This window comes from Panicum hallii, chromosome 9, assembly GCF_002211085.1.
Source record: "Panicum hallii strain FIL2 chromosome 9, PHallii_v3.1, whole genome shotgun sequence".
NCBI lineage: Eukaryota > Viridiplantae > Streptophyta > Magnoliopsida > Poales > Poaceae > Panicum > Panicum hallii.
The window spans coordinates 3,892,353-3,909,565 of record NC_038050.1 but is presented as its reverse complement, the minus strand read 5'-3'; the positions used below and the strand labels follow the sequence as shown (position 1 = coordinate 3,909,565).

Sequence of the window (17,213 nt, the reverse complement as noted above, 5' to 3'; positions counted from 1 at the left end):
TGACAGACTAGGGCCGTGGTGACTAGTGAGAAGGAACAGGCGCCGGTTCCTGTCCCGCGACACCAGGGGAAGACGCTGAGTAGTCAGGAGCAGCAACACAAGTACTCCCTCCCTCCGTCCCAAATTATTAGTCATTTTAGCTTTTCTAGATACATAAATTTTACTATATATTTAAACATAACATATATCTAGATGCATAGCTTAGCTATGCACCTAGAAGAGGCAAAATGACTAATAATTTGGGATAGACCGAGTAGTCAGAAGCACGCCGGGGTGGTCCACCAGCTCATCCCATGATAATTAATTACTCGATCGGGTCATGTAAGTATTCCAGTATACACTGCACTTCGACATTCTGACTTTATGAGTGCAGCGGTTCAATTCCAACATTACAATGCGAGGCCCCTACTCCGGACCATCTTCCAGTTCGGTTAGCCCATACCAGAAAATTCAAATACAAAGGGATTTCAACTAATGGTGACAGTAACTACCAAATATTAAAGCATTATGATGGTATTCATTTCATCTTGTATCGCCCTTGAGGAGGTCTTCGACTGAGCTTCTGTACTTTGTAATCAACTCCCTGACAGACAAGATACAGTTAGACACACTTGAGAGCAAAATCAATTTCAAACTTCAGATGAAGAGTAAATTTCAGAAACCCCATGTTTTGCTTGAGGAAACCCATGTTTTATTGCTTGCAATACAGATCCCCAGGTTTTGTGAGTCATGGTTTCAGAAACCCCACCCTAATGAATTTTCCAGAATGAAGCAGGCATGCTGCCCCTTAACTGCTGGGTGTGCCATGGCGATGCCCAGCAGCACGAAATGTGACTTCAGGTAGGACCCGTGTGTCAGCTCAGGTTGGAATTTGTAAAGGTAGGTTTTCTAAAGCCATGATGATGCATCTTGGGTTACAGGTGCTACAAGCTATCAAACCCAGAATTTCCTTTGCAGCTAAGACAATAAACAGGTAGTTTTCCTAAATTTACTCATTACTTTTCTTTTGAATAAATAATCGAAAATAATCGAGTTCTTACTTTCTTTGGTCAAGCAGCTGCCGGGTTTCATCCAAACTCTGCCTTTGTCCCTCAACCGTCTATTGGTAACAGAAATGAAACAGTTGCCATGAGTAACAGAATTCACTACAACAAACTGATATTATTATTCTACACAATAATTTCATAGTATGCTATGCGATATGTTTCAAAAATAACTAAATGCAAAATTCTTATTACATAAAGTAAGCCAAAGCAAACAGATTATGCTTCACTAGCCAGAACAGTGCACTTTACACCCAATACTTACTACCGAAGAGACCACTGAAAAGAAAGCAACAGAGTCAGGAAAAGAAGAACAGAACTTACAGTAGACTTCGAACTTATTGTTCCTGATATGGAGTTCAACAATTGTTGGCACCTGGCAAATTGGCTGGTCAACTCTTCCACCTATATATTAAAAATAAGCTTCCCGTTATAATAATGGAATTAGGATGGACCTTATAAAAATCTTTCTATAAGAAATAGCATGGAAGTAGATGGCACATAGCAGTAACCATAATGTACTATTAACAATAAACAACGGCAGTAGGATATGTCAAAACAAAGGAAAGCGAAAAAAAAGGAAGTAGTTTAGTTTAGTTTGTTTTTCTATCTAGCACATAAAAATCTGAGAAAGAAGAGATAAACATCAGATGATGTTTCTGTTTTGTTTGCATGTGTGCGTCAAGTGCTTGTTGGATATGGGCTATACATGCAGTTAAAGAATGGAGCTAATTAGGAAAGTGTAGACATGCATGCATGTGGCTGTGGAAACTTAGAGCAGCTAGAGCAAACAATTGGCCTTGCCAGCCAGATCCCCTCCTGTTTCCCCCCTTTTCTCCCTTGCCCCTCTCTTTTGCTGTGTTTCTAGCTAGGCAACGGAGACAACCAGGACTTTTGAGCACTCTGACGCCTAGGCGACAACTTGAAAACCATGGCAATGCCACATGGACAAGTTTGTCCATGTCAGCAAAACCACTCTCCGAAACCACCTATGGAGTTATTTAGGGGGTGTTTGGTTTGGAGGGGCTTATTATAAGCCCCACCAATAAGCCCCTAATAAGCCTCTTTTTATCAAACATGAAGGCTTATAGGTGAGGCTTATGCCCATAAGCTCCATAAGCCCATAAGCCCCTCCAAAGGATGCTTATGGGTATTATTTTCTGTGGGCCCCACCAAAGCATCCCCTCTTTCCTCCCATTACCCTTGTCTCCCTCACCTAAGGGGCATTAATGAGGGTAAAAAAGGTCATTACCAACTACAGGGGTTTTTTATAAGCCGTTATAACCAAACACCACTTTGAGCTCATAATAAGCCCCTCCATTTGAGGGGCTTATGGGCTTATAATAAGCCCCTCCAAACCAAACACCCCCTTGGACAGTTTTGAATAGTTCGAAGTGCTCAATACCTGGTTTCATAAATCCGAGGGCTAAGTAAAAAAACTTCAATACTTGAGGGGGCTATGTAGACTTATTCATTTCTACAGTGAAGCTACAAGTATTGCTTGTGACAAGATGATAGACTATGACTATGCGTATGCACATCAATCTATAAAGCAATTGAAAATTAGAAGAAGAAAGTCTTACCAGTGCATCAAAATTTTGATCCCTTGTTCCAGTACCAATAGTATCAGCTAATCTTGTGACCAACTGTCATAGCACAAAAATATGTAAAGAAAAAGCTACCAGTATTTCAAGTTACATTCTAGTACTTTCTCAAAGAATAAAATTTTAAAGGAAAATTAGCTACCTTATGTGCGAATACAAAGATTTGCTACTTGCAAAAACAAAAAAAAAACAAAAAAAAAACAAGCCTAAATGCTAGAAGCCAATACAAGAATGTGATATACTGCAAAATGACAGTACCACCTTAAGAAAATCGACAATGCTTCAAGCACCATCGCATATTTCTCATATTGATCTATCTTCTCAAAATAAGTTCTCTGATTAACCTCAACACTCATCTAGCCCTTGCCATTGTTACACCCTTGTACATCGTTCATGTACTCCCACTGTGCCAGTCACTACCACAGGCCAAAGTAGAAAATCATGGTGTAAAGAAAATTGCAAGTTGAGCAACAATAAACAGAACAAATTAGTGACTATTTTTCATGGTGTAACAAGTAGCAGAATCCCAGGTGCCCAAACTCTGAAAACAACGTACTACCAGAGCGGAAGTAGTCGGTCAAATCCAGCGGCGCGGCCCACGGATCGAACCCTTCCCGACCAGATCCACCCATGGCCGCGCGACACGACCGCTGCGCTGCCCCTGCAGCGTCGTTTGACGCCGCCGCCACCGCGCACCGGCGACGGCCACCGCGCAGGTGGACTTTGGCGGGTGGAGGTCGTCCCGTCCCTCGCCGCCCGAACGATGGGTATCTCTATCATCTATCCTATCTTAAACGAAGAGCAAAACCGCCGAAAACACCGAAATTCCCCACACAATTCCAGAACCTCCCTGTCACTGATGTTTCCTTACATGGAGGAGGTGGAAGTGGGAGGCGAGCGAGGCATGGTGATGCTGCTGCGGCTGTGGCGGAGACATCAGCCCCGGCTGTGGCTGCTGCTGCGGTGGAGACATCAGCCCTGGCTGCGGCTGCGGCTGCGGTGGAGACATCAGCGCCGGCTGCGGCTGGTGGTGGTACTGAAGAGCGTGGAGGTGGTGGTCGGGCTGCGGGGACGGCACCAGCCCGCGGTAAGGGTCGCCGTACTGCTGCGGCTGCTGCGGGTGGTGGTGATCCATCTCCCTCTCGCCCCTCCTGCCGCGGCGGCGGCGGCACGGCGACCCCAAGTAGGAACTCGATGTGGTCAAGAAAAAAAGGGCAGGACTTGGGGTTCAGAACTTCTGAACTTTCAGTTGTGAAGACACCGAGTCCTACGACCCGATGCATTGCAATGACTTTGATCACACTTTCAGATCAGTTGGTTGGAATCATTTTGTCTTAATTTCTGAAACTGGTGCAGCATGTCTCACAATTGAGTTCATGACCACGCTTAAAATTGAAAAATAAACCAAGAAAGGCACTAAGTACAAATTCAGATTTTCTAATGAAGAGTATGAATTGACTTTCAATGCACTTGGTGAACATCTTGGTTTTTGGCACTAGATACATCTCCAATATATCTAAACTAGTCGTCAACCCGTGCAATGCACGGGCTAGACATAGTTATTTTGGTAATTTTTATTTGTTAGTTCCCTTTTATAGTAATTTTGTTACATATCAAAGAAAATATTCGGTACCAATTTTTTCATAGTATTTGGAGATGAAGGATGAAAGAGGGGATAACTTCAGTTTTTACTTAGCATTCAACAAAAAGATTATGTGAATGGTGCGAGCAGGATAGCCAAATTTGAGATTACAGTCGTCTAGTCTAAATTGAAATATTATTTCACAAAAAGAAGAAGAAATATTAGTATCTTTCCATTTTTGGATTACTTTTGCTTCCTCTGTATCGATTAAAAAAACACGTACTTTTTGACTAAAAGACTCAATGTGAACTTTTTGACAGCTACATTCCGAAACAATTTAGAACAAAGAATATCTCATCCAGATTAAAGTCTTATGGCCATATTTTTAGGCCAAGCCACACCTCCCGAATGCCTAGTTGACAGCGTGAGGAAATCTCAGTCACTGAATGAAGATCTGAGGATCACACCAAATCTAATTTCGATCAAAAGACCGCAGTGACACCAACTTCCCAAAATTATAGCTTCACTTTCCCTCTCTCTTCCACCTCTTCCGCGTGCTAAGTGAACGACAATGACGGGGCCGCGTTTCTATTAGTTTTAACCCGAAAATCAGTGGTTTGGACTATAAATTTCTCTTTCTTTTTTATGCGAAATATTTTCTCTTTCTTTGAAAGTATAAATTCATGGATTTAAAATATTTCAAAAAAATATGTTCGCAATGGATCTCGTTATGCGCAACAATGTTAGCAATCTGGTGGCAACAAACATTCATGAATTAAATATTTTAGTGAAGATTTATTTTTTTAAACAATAAAAAATACCTACTGTGATAGTGACATTATTGGATGCAAGTTATATTTATTTTGAGTCATTAGATCGACTCAAAAATTTGATAAAATGAATTAGGATGACATTGTGCGTAATTAATTTATGAGGAGAAATGAATTGGAATGACGTGTTATTGTAATTATTTAGTTGATATATAAAATACCATTGGGTACCTAATTGCATTCCTGCCAGTGCTCGTGGAAACAATATATGAGGAGAGAAGACAAAGAGAGAACATAGAGGATGTGACGAAGGAACCTATCCGAATACCAATCGAGTTGGAAGCCTAGTCGATATTACAGCCTGGGATCGTGCTGCGTTTGCCCGGAGGCCGAGAAAAACATTGACCCAGATTGATCGGAACCACGTAGCCCGAAAGTATACGACGGCCATGTCGCCGGCCAAGCGCCGACATGTTCGTGCATCCGACGGCACGACGGCCAAGCCACTGCCACCGCCGCCGCCCGTCCCCGTAGATCTCCTCCTCGAGATCTTCGCGCGCCTGGACGTGGCAACCATCATCCGCTGCGCCGCCATCCCCAAGACCGTCCGCCGCGCCATCCTCGACAGCCCGGCCGCTTTCGGTCGCCGCGTCGAGGCCAACGGCGCCCTCCGGCTCCGGCTCCGCATGTCGCTCTAGCACCGGAGAAGCCGAAGCCGCACCAAACGGACACGTCGAAGGAGCCGCTTCTGAGTATCTGCAGGAGGAGCCGGAGCCGTTTTTAGGCTACTTGGCGGAGCCGCAGAAAGTAGCTCCGCCGCTCCGGCTCCGCACGCGGAGCGTTCGGCGAGGAACCCTCCCAAACGCGGCCAGCTCCGTCGATCAGGCACCCCGACAGAACCTTCGGTTCGACGCCGGCATCCTCATGTCCGCCGAGCCCGTGGCCTCACGCGGCGGGCTCATTGTCCTCCGCCACCGGGTCAACTACCACGTCCGCGTCTGCAACGCCCTCACCGGACGCGCGTCCTTGCTCCCTCCCTCGCACGTCTCCGGTGACTACCCGCACGCCTTGCTCGCCGTGGGCGACGCGGGTGGCTCCTTCCAGCTGCTTGTCGCGGACGTGAGCCTGCGAACGCAGGTCTTCTCCTCCGACGCCGGCAGCTGGGGCCCCGTCGTCGAACTTGCCAACCTCCCGCCGCGCCTCCCGCGCTCCGCTCCCCACCGTGGCTCTCACCCTGTTGTCCTTGGAGGAGGCACCGCCGTCCATTGGCTGCACGGCTACCGGAGCATCGTCCGCCTAGACACCGACAAGGCGCAGGCGACATTGATGGAGCTCCCGCCGAACTGCGCCAGCATGATGAGATCCTTGCCCTACGGTCACAGGGCGCTTCGGCTGGCAGCGTCGGCGGACGGAGAGCTAAGCCTGCTTGTCGCGGAGGCAAGGGTGATATCCATGTGGACGGTGTCGGCCGCGGCGGCGGAGGGAAGGCCGAGCTCGAGCTCGGCGATGTCGGCTCCGGCGGCGAGGTGGACCAGGCAGGTGGTGATCAGGAGGGAGGCCATCGGCAGGGAGGACATGAACGGCGGCTTCTCGGCCCAGTTCTTGGGGTTCGGGGAGCTGAGCAGCACGGCGATACTGCTGATGGAGCAAATCGGGCTCGTCCGGATCGACCTGAGAACGAAAGAGGCGCTCGTCCTCGGATCGGATGGGTTCAAGGGTGTCGACGCCGGGGAACTGCAGCTGTGCCTGCACGAGACTGATTTGCCCTCTTTACTTCGAGCCATGAGATCTTTCTGATCGTGGATCGTCCTCAAAACGTTTCTGATCATGGATTTTTTTGACATGAGCCTGGCCCTGTGCATGCACGAGACAGATCTGGGCGACTGTGCTCGACCTCGGATTTTTTTGTAATCGATACAATTTTGTTCATAATTTGGCATGAGCTTTTTATGCATCATCTTTAGTAGTTGATGACTCCGATCCATATAGGATTACGATGCGCTCACACGACACGCATACTCATACACACAAATGCAGAAAAATTGCAAGCACGGCCGTGTCTAATCATGCAACATTTGCTTCGTCGTGTTTGAAATTGTATGGCTCCTCTCCGTTCCGACTTCCGGCTCGTGCCGTGCGCCCGTGTGGCCGTGTCACGCATGCTACTCCCAGTCCCAGTCCCAGTCCGGCTGATAGGTTCCAGAGCTCGAATAGCACACGGAGGCCGCCCGGAAGCCGGAGCTAGAAGGCAAATAAAGCTAGCCCTGTCACGGGTGGAAAAGCTCGAGCAGCATGTCGCCGGCCAAGCGCCGACGCGCTACATACCACGGGACAACGACGGCTGCGGCCTCCGTCCTCGAGATCTTGGCGCTCACGGACGACACCGCGACAGTGGTCCGCTGCGCCGCCGCCTCCAGGGCCATCCGTCGCGCCGTCCTCGACAACTGGACTTCCTCCGCCGCCGGCTGGCGCTCGGCGCCGAGGACAGTAACCGCAGCGGCAGCTTCGACCCAGCCCTCCTCCTCGGCTTCACCTTCGTGTTCCTCGAGGAAACCTACGGCGGCGGCGGCGGGCCGAGGTACAGGACCAGCCCGGCTGTCGACTCCCGCTCCAACGAACTCGTCGGGCAACATCGAGCAGGAATCAGGTGCCCGCCCACCCTGTATCGGCCACCTTTTGCTGGTGCCAATGCGGAGAGGATGGCGGCGGCCATGCCGCCATGGCGACCAGAGTAGCACTGGGGTCGCGGCGACGGTGGCTCGGCCACAGATCGTTCAGTGCCGGAATCGGCGGCGCAATTATGGTTCACTTCCGGCGCGGTCGCTGGGTTCGTTGGGCTGATATACGGCGGCTGTCGCCGGCGGCAGCGCGCCCTTCCCGGCCGGCATGTCTATTTTTGCAGAAACAACCCTACTCGCGATCCATTAATTTACAAATACCCCCTAAATCGGATCCGATTTAGGAGGTTATTTGTAAATTATTAGATCGCGATTTGCAAAAGGCCCCCTGTTATTTGTAAATTATTAGAGGCGAGGCGGCGGCGGCGGAAGGCTGGGTCGAGGATGGCGCCGCGGGCGGGTCGGAGACCGCGGCGCGGCGGACGAGGATCGCGACGTCCGAGCGCGCCACGATCTCTGCGAGGAGATCGAGCGGGATCGACGGCTACGACCAGGTGTGGCTCGACTGCCGTGACGTCCGACCGCCGCTTGGTCGACATGGCCGAGGTCTGCTTTGGCCCGGCTGCGTCTTTGCCGGTGGTAGGCAACCCGGGAGTTCGATTGCGTGTCGATCTCCCTGTGCCTTCGAATCATTGGGAGATCGAACTCGAGCAGCGCGGCATGATCACAGTGCCGTTCGTTGCCCATGTTCGAGACAGTCAGACGCGCACACGGATTGCGAGTTCAGATGCTCCGTATAACCACAGCTAGCGCCTCCGGCAAATCCAAACAAGCTTTGCACGGACAACGAGAGACGGCCATGTCGTCGGCCAAGCGCCGACGTGAGTGCCCATCAGGCAACGGGGCAACGCCCGCGGCGGCGTCACAACTGGCGCCGCCGCCCATCCCCCGGCTCCTCGAGATCCTGGCACGCTCGGACGTGGCCAAGGTCGTCCTCTGCGCCGCCACCAAGCCTATCTGCCGCGCCATCGCCGGCCCGGACTTCCGCCACGCCATCGCCCTCCGCGCCTCGGACAGCGGCGGCGGCTTCGACCCGGCCCTCCTCCTCGGCTTCTCCTACGTGCACCGCGAGTCCTGCGCTGACCACCCCGCTCGTGTCGCGCAGCAGGCGCTCCTGCGGTTCGACGCCGGCGAAAATGTACTAGCATCTACCATACATGACTAGTTCTATTAATTCTACTTCATGTACTCCATCTTATTAATTTACTTATTTAGTATTATAGATACGTATGTTTCTATATAAATTTAGCCAAAGTTAAATTAATTTAATTACGACAAAAGTTAGAATAACAAACATTTTGAACGGAGGGTGTATTAGAAAATGGTAGACTTGGTCCACTTTGCTGATGCTCCACATTATTTTCGTTAAGCTGTGCCTCACTTTCAACCTCATTCAGTTTTGCCTGATATATGAGAGAAGTGCAGAGAGATAAAAGATCAGGGAGATGCACAAGCCGGACTACACACTTGCGAGTTATGGCATCCACAACGGTCTAGACATGCATAACACAACTCATGCCTAACCCTACTCACGTTTCAGTAATCACCTTTAGTTCAGAATTTCTGTCCGTCAAAGTAGCAATAATACAACTTCTGAAATCCTCATCATCACTATCTGCGAGTTCTGGTTTGAGCACACAAGTGAAAAATATCAGCAATAACACAAAATACACAGAGAATGCACTCCTTTTCAAAATTCATATGCATTTATTTAACAACAGAATAAATGGGCAAAATAATCAGCATTCAAGGTTCTTGATAGCATTACAGAGCTATCTGTGCACTAGCATAGAGTTGTCCTCTGAAATTGCATCTCCAGCCCCACGAATTGCAGTCCAAATCAGCAATCGGCATGCCGATTTTGATTGACGGCTAGGCCTAGAAAGAAGAAGAAAACTCACGACAGCGGCGAGCAGTAGCGAGGAAGAGAAAATGGCGAGCGGCGGCGGAAGGATGGGGCGCGGCCACTAGGAAACCGAGAGGCACGGATGAGACAGCGGCGAGACAGCGGTGAGATGTTCCTGGACTAAAATAAGATATTAGTGTTCAAATCTAGGAAAAACTCTAGGCAAAGGAACGAGTTCATATTTACAAAAGATTAAAAGCACAAACTGATCTTTGAAACGTCATGGACATTAGCAGACGTAGCACAAGATCCCACAGAAAAAGTAATCTTCTTCTCTCGTGGTAGTGATAAATCCTTCATCTCCCCAACTAAATCCGCATCCTCTTTCCCCACAGATAAATCGGAGTTCAGATCCTTTCGATCTGAAGACAAACATCTCAACGCAGATATTGAGCACCGGGAACGAGTGCCTACCGGAAACCTTGCTCCCTCCATCCATCTGCGCAGCTTGGCCTGTGAGCTCGTCAGCTCGAGCAGGACGAGGATGAAGGGGGAGGAAATGAGCTGAGTTCTTTTAGATGGGAGAGAAGAGGCTTCTGAAACACGCAGCAATGATGGTCACTCGTCTCCTCCGGGAGTCCGCGCATTGGACACAGCAAAAATTGCTACCGAAACTACCCCTCACAGCAACAGGTGCTAGGACACAGCGACCAACGCATTAAGCTGGGTACACTGACAGCAATGCGGGGTCCACAATCAGGATGGACGCTCAGGATAGATCCGGTGGCCGCATATACATGTGGGCAGGCCTTTTCCCGAGAAACAAGATGCAACTGGTCAACATGAGCAGTCACAGGTGGGCCCTACACGGATCTCGAGTGGCAGGATGTGCGGTGCATACCGAAGGGGTTGTGATTTTCCGGGTGGAGATCTCGAGTTCAACACGCGCGTGCATATATACTGCGACCGACGTCGACCAGCAAATCCATGATAGCTCGCACAAGCGGACATTGCGAACCCGAACCAACCAGGGATCAGCCATGTCCTCGGCAAAGCGCCGACGTGTTGGCCCCCGCCACGGCACCACCACGACGGCCGACTCACAGCCGCCGTCCATCCCCGCCGATCTCCTCATCGAGATCTTGGCGCGCTCGGACACCAGGACCATCGTCCGCGGCGCCGCCACCTGCAAGCCCCTCCGCCGCGCCAGCCTCGGCCCGGCCTTCCACCGCCTCCTCGCGCCCCGCGCCGGCGGCTTCGACCGCGCCCTCCTCCTCGGCGCTTCCTGCGTGTTTTACGATGGGTGTCCTCGCGACATCTTCTTCCAGGAGCAGCGCCGCCCCTTCAGCTTCGACGCCGAGCTCTTGAGCCTCTACGAGCCCATGGTCTCGCGCGGCTGTCTCGTCGTCGTGCACTGGCGCGGCCGGCCGCCGAGGTGCGCGTCATCAACAGCCTTACCGGCCACGTGACCCGCGTCAAGCCCACGGGGACAGCTGCCGTCGCTATTTACCCACGAACCTTGCTCGCCGTCGGCGACGCTGGCCGCTCCTTCCAGCTGCTTGTCGCCGGCAAGAACCTGGTGATGAGCATCTTCTCGTCGGAGCACGGCAGGTGGGGCGCCACCGTCAAGACCAAACTCCCGCCGAACTTCTTCCGCACCATCCCCAACCGTCTCTCCCCGCCTCTTGTCCTCGGCGCCACCGTCCACTGGCTGTGCAAGGAGAAGGGGATCATCGCCCTGGACGTCAGCGCGGCGCGAGCCACGGTGATCGAGCTGCCACCCAAATGCTTCAGCCAGGTGAGCTGCCCCAAAGGCATGGACAAGGGGCTCCTGGCTTCCTCGGCGGACGGGAGGCTGAGCCTGCTCGTCGCCGAGCCTTGTGTGGTAGCCATGTGGACGCTGTTGGCAGCGGCGGCGAGCTGGAACCTGCAGGTGGTGATCCACAGGCAGGCCATCGGCAGGGAGGGCCCCGGATGCGTGGTTCGGTTCTTGCCGTTCGGCGAGCGGAGCGGCACCGTGATGCTGCAGATGGAGGCAGTGGGGCTTGTCGAGATCGACCTGGGATCAAGAGAGGCACGCGTCCTCAGCGACGAGTTCAAGAAAATTGGCAGTCCCTATTATTCGAGGTTGCAGCTGTGCTTGCATGAGACAGACTTTCTCACTTTGATCGGAAGCATTACCAAGAACATGAAACGTTTCTGATCAGGAACTCTTTTATTGCTACTGATCTGATTCATCAGCATCTTAAAAGAAGAATCGATTCCATAGTTGTTTGTGCAACTCTTGTCAATTCTAACTGTTCATTGTACATTTGTACGCCATCATAAAAAAAGGAGATAAAAAAAGGGTAAAAGAGCACCTACAATGCAACTTTGTTTCCCTTATTTCTCCCGTAATGTAACAAGGGCATCAGGGAGGTTGGGAAGAATCTCTCCAGAGTTGGCGATTAAATACAGTTCTTACGATCGGAGAGAATACACAGGGTCCCTGATTTATTTGAGATTCAGAACTCATAGGAGAAAAACCAATCTGTTGTGAGGTATATGTTTCTGAGACGAACGAGATCATTTCCAGCCATGTCCAGAATAGATTAGTAAACGCGTGCTTTCGGTGGGAAAGATTGAACTTCATCATCCAAGGTATTCATGTGAACTGGCCTGTATGCTAGTCTAACCTTCTCGTTCTCCCAATACCTAAAAGAGTACAATTTTGTCAAAATTCACATTCCTTAAATAGATCAGGCACCCGATGATATCTCAAAAAAGAATTGAAGGGACAACAAAGAGAAGACACTAACCCTAGCGTGTGCTTCATCCAGTTCTCATCATCTCTTGTCTGCGCCAACAAGGGAAAAGGAGACGTCACCAGAAATGATCATATGATGTGCAAGGATAGAGCATAAAGAAATAAAAAAAGCAACGAACCGAAAAATCTTCACGAGCATGAGCTCCTCTGCTCTCTTTGCGAGCCTCTGCTGAATGCATGGTTATGCATGCATTTATTAGCAGGTTTTCTAATTCTATGGTCTCTATCAAGTCTGAATTCCTGTGGAAATCAAAGAAAAATGACTGGTAAGTGAAGAACGTATAGGCTGAAGATGACACTGTTTAATCTGGTGAAGAGCCTACCATATTAGACTTCTGTCACTGATCTTGACATCATGGAAACTCTCCCATGCTTTGCTAATCAATTCACAGCCTAGTAATGTGAATCAGTCATTACAGACTCATATTTCTTGCATGATATCTGACGTGCTTGCTTGCTAGCTATTCAGATGGTTAGCATAGATAAAACTAGGACATTTGTACCTTCCTCGAGAGTTTCCTGTGTACGGAAAACTGCAGCATTGTTTTGCATAACACGTTGCATGTTGAGACGAATCTTCGAAGTAGGCAACGATCCATCTGCATTCCTCAGCTTATCCAACCAAGCAATAGTCTTCTCTCCGGCACCTTTTCCAAGAGGCTTCTGCTTCTCTCCTAGAATGTGGCGCAACAAGGAAATTCAATAAGATACAAAGAGCAAAGCAAATAACAAAAACACTAATCAGCAATTTGCATGAACTTGCCTGGTTTTGATATCTCAGCAACCCTGTTTGCACAAGCTCTCCCAAATACAACTATATCAAGAAGTGAGTTTGCACCAAGCCGGTTAGCACCATGGACGGATGCACAAGCAGCTTCCCCAGCAGCCATCAGACCAGGAACAACTGCATCTGGGTCATCACCCTTGATATGCAGCACCTAACATGCAAAACAGCGAGACAACCATCAGAACATAAACAAGTGTTCGTTCAAGTCATATAACCATAATAATGCTAGTACTGTCTATACAAAGCATACCTCCCCATGATAATTTGTCGGAATACCACCCATGTTATAGTGCACAGTAGGCAAAACAGGAATGGGCTCTTTGGTGACATCAACGCCAGCAAAAATCGCAGCAGTTTCAGATATACCAGGAAGCCTTTCCTTGAGAACTTCTGGAGGAAGATGGTTGAGGTGTAGGTAGATATGGTCCTTCAGTGGTCCTGAGACAAAATGGTCAGAACATCAGGTTACTATGAGAACCAAAAAATCAGGTTGCTGCCTCAAGAATAAAATGAGAATACAGACATACCCACGCCACGTCCCTCCCTAATTTCCATGGTCATCGATCTTGAAACAACATCACGAGATGCAAGATCTTTAGCAGTTGGAGCATATCGTTCCATAAACCTCTCACCTTCACTGTTCCTAAGAATGCCACCTTCACCCCGTGAACCTGAACAAAAAAAGATTGATGCCACAGGAATTTCAGAATCCAACTGAGGATATAAGTCACGCACAAACAAAATTTGTAAGCATGTGACCTATGTGTCCAAACAAAAAAACTAAGTTGCACAATAACAAAACCTTCTGTTATCAGGCATCCAGCGCCATAAATGCCTGTAGGATGAAACTGCACAAACTCAAGATCCTGCAATACAAATTGGACCAGTATAGTCAAAACATACAGTAAAGTAATCAAAACAATCAGATTTAGTCCAGAAGACTAACCTGAAGTGGTAATCCGGCACGCGCAACCATAGCGTTGCCATCACCAGTACATGTGTGAGCTGAAGTTGCTGAGAAGTAGGCTCTACCATAACCCTGTTGAAAAACAAAGACAAGGCTATAAATATTCAGTAAATAAAAAACAAACAATAAGTACTTAAATACACAGAGAGGTTCTTACTCCAGTGGCTAGAATTGTATTTGAAGCATGGAAACGATGAAGGGTACCATCCTCCATGTTAAGCGCAATTACCCCCTGGCAGGTGCCTGAAAAATGAGTCTGCATTAATCAAAGTCGTAACCATGCAGTGAAGGAAGCGATATTATGACTACCAATACAAGCTGCAGGAAACACCAAAAAGAAAATCAATGAGATGATAATCCTAACTGCAACTATTAAAAGGGGATCCTTAACCAATTGTTTCCAACATTCCGAAGTTATGTGTTGTAATAAGCGCAAGCAACTAAAGAAACCATATTATCAGTTAACACAACTGGAAAAACAATGAATTAACACAGCAAGCTGTAGAACAATTGAATAACCACAAAAAAAATTGAACAAAAGGAAGGAATAATTAATGATGAATCCAGCAGCAAGTTTAACAGAAAGCAAAACTACTTGGCACCAATGGCAGTATTTGACAGGAAACATAAATACCAGGTCTCCTAGGCAAGGCCAACATCAGGTTGCAATCACATGAACAAAATGCAAATACAGTAGTAAGGAAAATGAACAATGCAACCCTTCTTCCTGTTTAGCCACACATCTTTGGTCCCATGGTGCCAGAACACGACAAACAAAAAGGCATAGAAATTAAAAAAAGAAAAGAGTTATATACCTTCATTATCCATGAGAAGGTCCAGTGCAAAATATTCAACAAAAAACTGAGTATTGTGCTTCATTGCTTGACCATAAAGTGTGTGTAGCATAGCATGCCCTGTCCTATCAGCTGCACATGCACACCGATAGGCCTGCCCACCTGAAGATTACATATAGGCACATGAAAAAAATGGGAGAAGAGTAAGAAAGATGCAACAAATGCATACTTCAAGTCTCAAGATAAAAATGGAACACAGTAACCTTTTCCAAAATCTAAGCTTTGGCCACCAAAAGCGCGTTGATAAATTTTTCCATCTTCAGTTCTGGAAAATGGTAAGCCATAGTTCTCAAGTTCTATAACAGCTTTTGGTGCCTCTCTGCACATATACTGAATAGAATCTTGATCTCCTAGATGAATATGAAATATAACAAAGGGGTCAAAGAAAAAGAAAAATACCAAAGTGGATAAAATATTGTAGATGCAACATAAGAAAATGATAGTGCAAAATCTTGTAAAAGTAGTCTAAAGATCCCAAGTTCTTGAAACATAATCATATGTCATGGATGCCTTGACAAATGTCTTTCTATAGTAACTTACCCAACCAATCACTTCCTTTGACTGTGTCATACATATGCCATCTCCAGTCATCTTCAGTCATGTTGCCAAGAGCAGCATTTATACCTCCCTGCAATCATATGTGTTAATGGCACACAAGTAAAACCATTCGTGTTAATGGGACATAACTAAAACTCATAAAGCATTATCCAACAATACGCAACCCCCAAAAAATCATATTACCATTAGTGTAGATCGAAGGCCTAGATAGACAGGCTGTTAGATATATGCATTTCCAGGGCTACTAAATTTTAGTTGCATGCACAGTGAGTTTTGCATTTTGATCGTTTGGAAATCAAACCATGGGGGCAAACTAGGTATATAACATGACAGCAAGGCAAACAGCACGATTTTACAAATAAAATCATCAAAATAACAAGCATCGTGGCCATGAAATCCTAGCATAATGCTGCAAATTGTGAGCAGTATTCATGACTCAGATGTCTTGTACAATACTGAGTGAATAAAAACTTGGCCTTCCCAAATTGAACATATCTTCAAACTAAATAGCAATGGTCAAACTTATGCACTTCCAGTTTTAGACTCCAATACCAAGCACACATGACATTCACATCTACACGTGCAATGAAATCTGATAGTGATAGCACTATCAGTAGACATCTTATATCGCCCATTCATTCTTGTACAATATATTCCATCACACTGAATTAAGTGGCCTCTGGCATTTTGCACATACAATTTACTTTTGACAGGAAGAAAAACAGTCCACTCAGTTTATTCCTCCACTGATGTTTGACATTTAACTTATCAGCAGTCGCCTGTTAAATACAGCATCATAAGCGGATCTGAAGAAAAAATGGCCACGGAAGGTAGGCACCAAATTTCCCATACCTGAGCCGCCACAGTATGTGACCGTGTGGGGAAGAGCTTGGTGATGCAGGCAGTGTTGAACCCGTGCTCCGAGAGGCCAATCGCTGCCCTGAGCCCCGCGCCTCCAGCTCCCACCACAACCGCATCGTAGGTGTGATCCACCACCGTGTAGGACTGCAAAAATAGGCGTGCACCCCAGTAAATCAAATCAAGCACTGCACACTCCAAAACACAGGCACATCGCTAACGATTGAACCAACTTAAAAATAATCATCGCAAGCTCGTGGCAAAAGCTACTATGGAACTGGCCGAACAACAACACATAATCCAACATGCGACTGTAGATTCAATCCATAAACCCGGCATTTGCAGAATCAAAACGAACCAGTGCCCGAGTTATGCGGTGCTATCACCAGATTTACTTCCACAATTTGTACCAAATTTTGTTTGGAAAAAATCGCATTAAAACCACAACAAAACCATCGCTGTCATGATCACTGATCAAAAGAAAAAAGAACTCGGAAATATCCGGGACAAAAGGGGTGTGGGCACTGGACGCGACGAATCGACGCGGGGTGGTAGTGTGGTGGAGGCCAGGATATACCGAGCTCGCGGAGAAGAGTCTGGAGGCTGAGGCGGCGGCCTTGGCCTTGCGGAGGCCCCGCGACACGCAGCTGCGCCACATCTCGTCGATCGGGGCGGACCACCCCTCGGCCCTCGCGCACGCGTGGAGGTCTTGCCTCGTGCGTGTGGGGATGGTAGTGCCGGTAGGGAAGGAGAGAGTGGCGGGGGCTGAGGATGGAACGGAGAACTGGAGAAGGGAGGCGGCTCCAGTACGGTGGGGGCGGCAAGGCGATGGGCCGGTGCGATGGTGAGATGGGCCGCTT

The 17,213-nt window shown here is 48.2% G+C and overlaps 3 protein-coding genes across 4 annotated transcripts; all 3 read right to left on the bottom strand.

Annotated features, from left to right (window-relative positions):
• Window positions 1-254: 254 nt before the first annotated feature.
• LOC112874868 (mediator of RNA polymerase II transcription subunit 9-like) lies at window positions 255-3,884 on the bottom strand. The gene is made up of 5 exons (XM_025938433.1): window positions 3,519-3,884; window positions 2,627-2,689; window positions 1,368-1,448; window positions 1,041-1,099; window positions 255-583 (listed from the first exon to the last, which is right to left on the bottom strand). Exons 1-5 carry the CDS (start codon window positions 3,780-3,782, stop codon window positions 523-525), a joined length of 528 nt encoding a protein of 175 aa, XP_025794218.1. The 5' UTR covers window positions 3,783-3,884; the 3' UTR covers window positions 255-522.
• A 5,058-nt stretch (window positions 3,885-8,942) lies between these two features.
• On the bottom strand, window positions 8,943-10,167 carry LOC112876760. Its single transcript, XM_025940938.1, has 5 exons — window positions 9,998-10,167; window positions 9,790-9,906; window positions 9,579-9,698; window positions 9,225-9,301; window positions 8,943-9,080 (listed from the first exon to the last, which is right to left on the bottom strand). The coding sequence occupies exons 1-5, from the start codon at window positions 10,020-10,022 to the stop codon at window positions 8,943-8,945; spliced, it is 477 nt and encodes a 158-aa protein (XP_025796723.1). The 5' UTR covers window positions 10,023-10,167.
• Window positions 10,168-11,782: 1,615 nt separating this feature from the next.
• On the bottom strand, window positions 11,783-17,124 carry LOC112872570 (succinate dehydrogenase [ubiquinone] flavoprotein subunit, mitochondrial). 2 transcript variants are annotated; one of them, XM_025935605.1, is made up of 16 exons: window positions 16,931-17,124; window positions 16,348-16,500; window positions 15,478-15,565; window positions 15,141-15,287; window positions 14,899-15,039; window positions 14,241-14,326; window positions 14,063-14,155; window positions 13,919-13,982; window positions 13,644-13,787; window positions 13,367-13,554; window positions 13,093-13,267; window positions 12,833-13,003; window positions 12,653-12,722; window positions 12,449-12,569; window positions 12,322-12,359; window positions 11,783-12,217 (listed from the first exon to the last, which is right to left on the bottom strand). In XM_025935605.1, exons 1-16 carry the CDS (start codon window positions 17,009-17,011, stop codon window positions 12,115-12,117), a joined length of 1,863 nt encoding a protein of 620 aa, XP_025791390.1. In that variant the 5' UTR covers window positions 17,012-17,124; the 3' UTR covers window positions 11,783-12,114. The 2 variants fall into 2 exon arrangements, with proteins under 2 accessions (XP_025791390.1, XP_025791391.1); XM_025935606.1 differs by lacking the exon at window positions 16,931-17,124 and adding an exon at window positions 16,193-16,274 and having other exon boundaries at window positions 16,348-16,441.
• Between the last annotated feature and the right edge of the window lie 89 nt (window positions 17,125-17,213).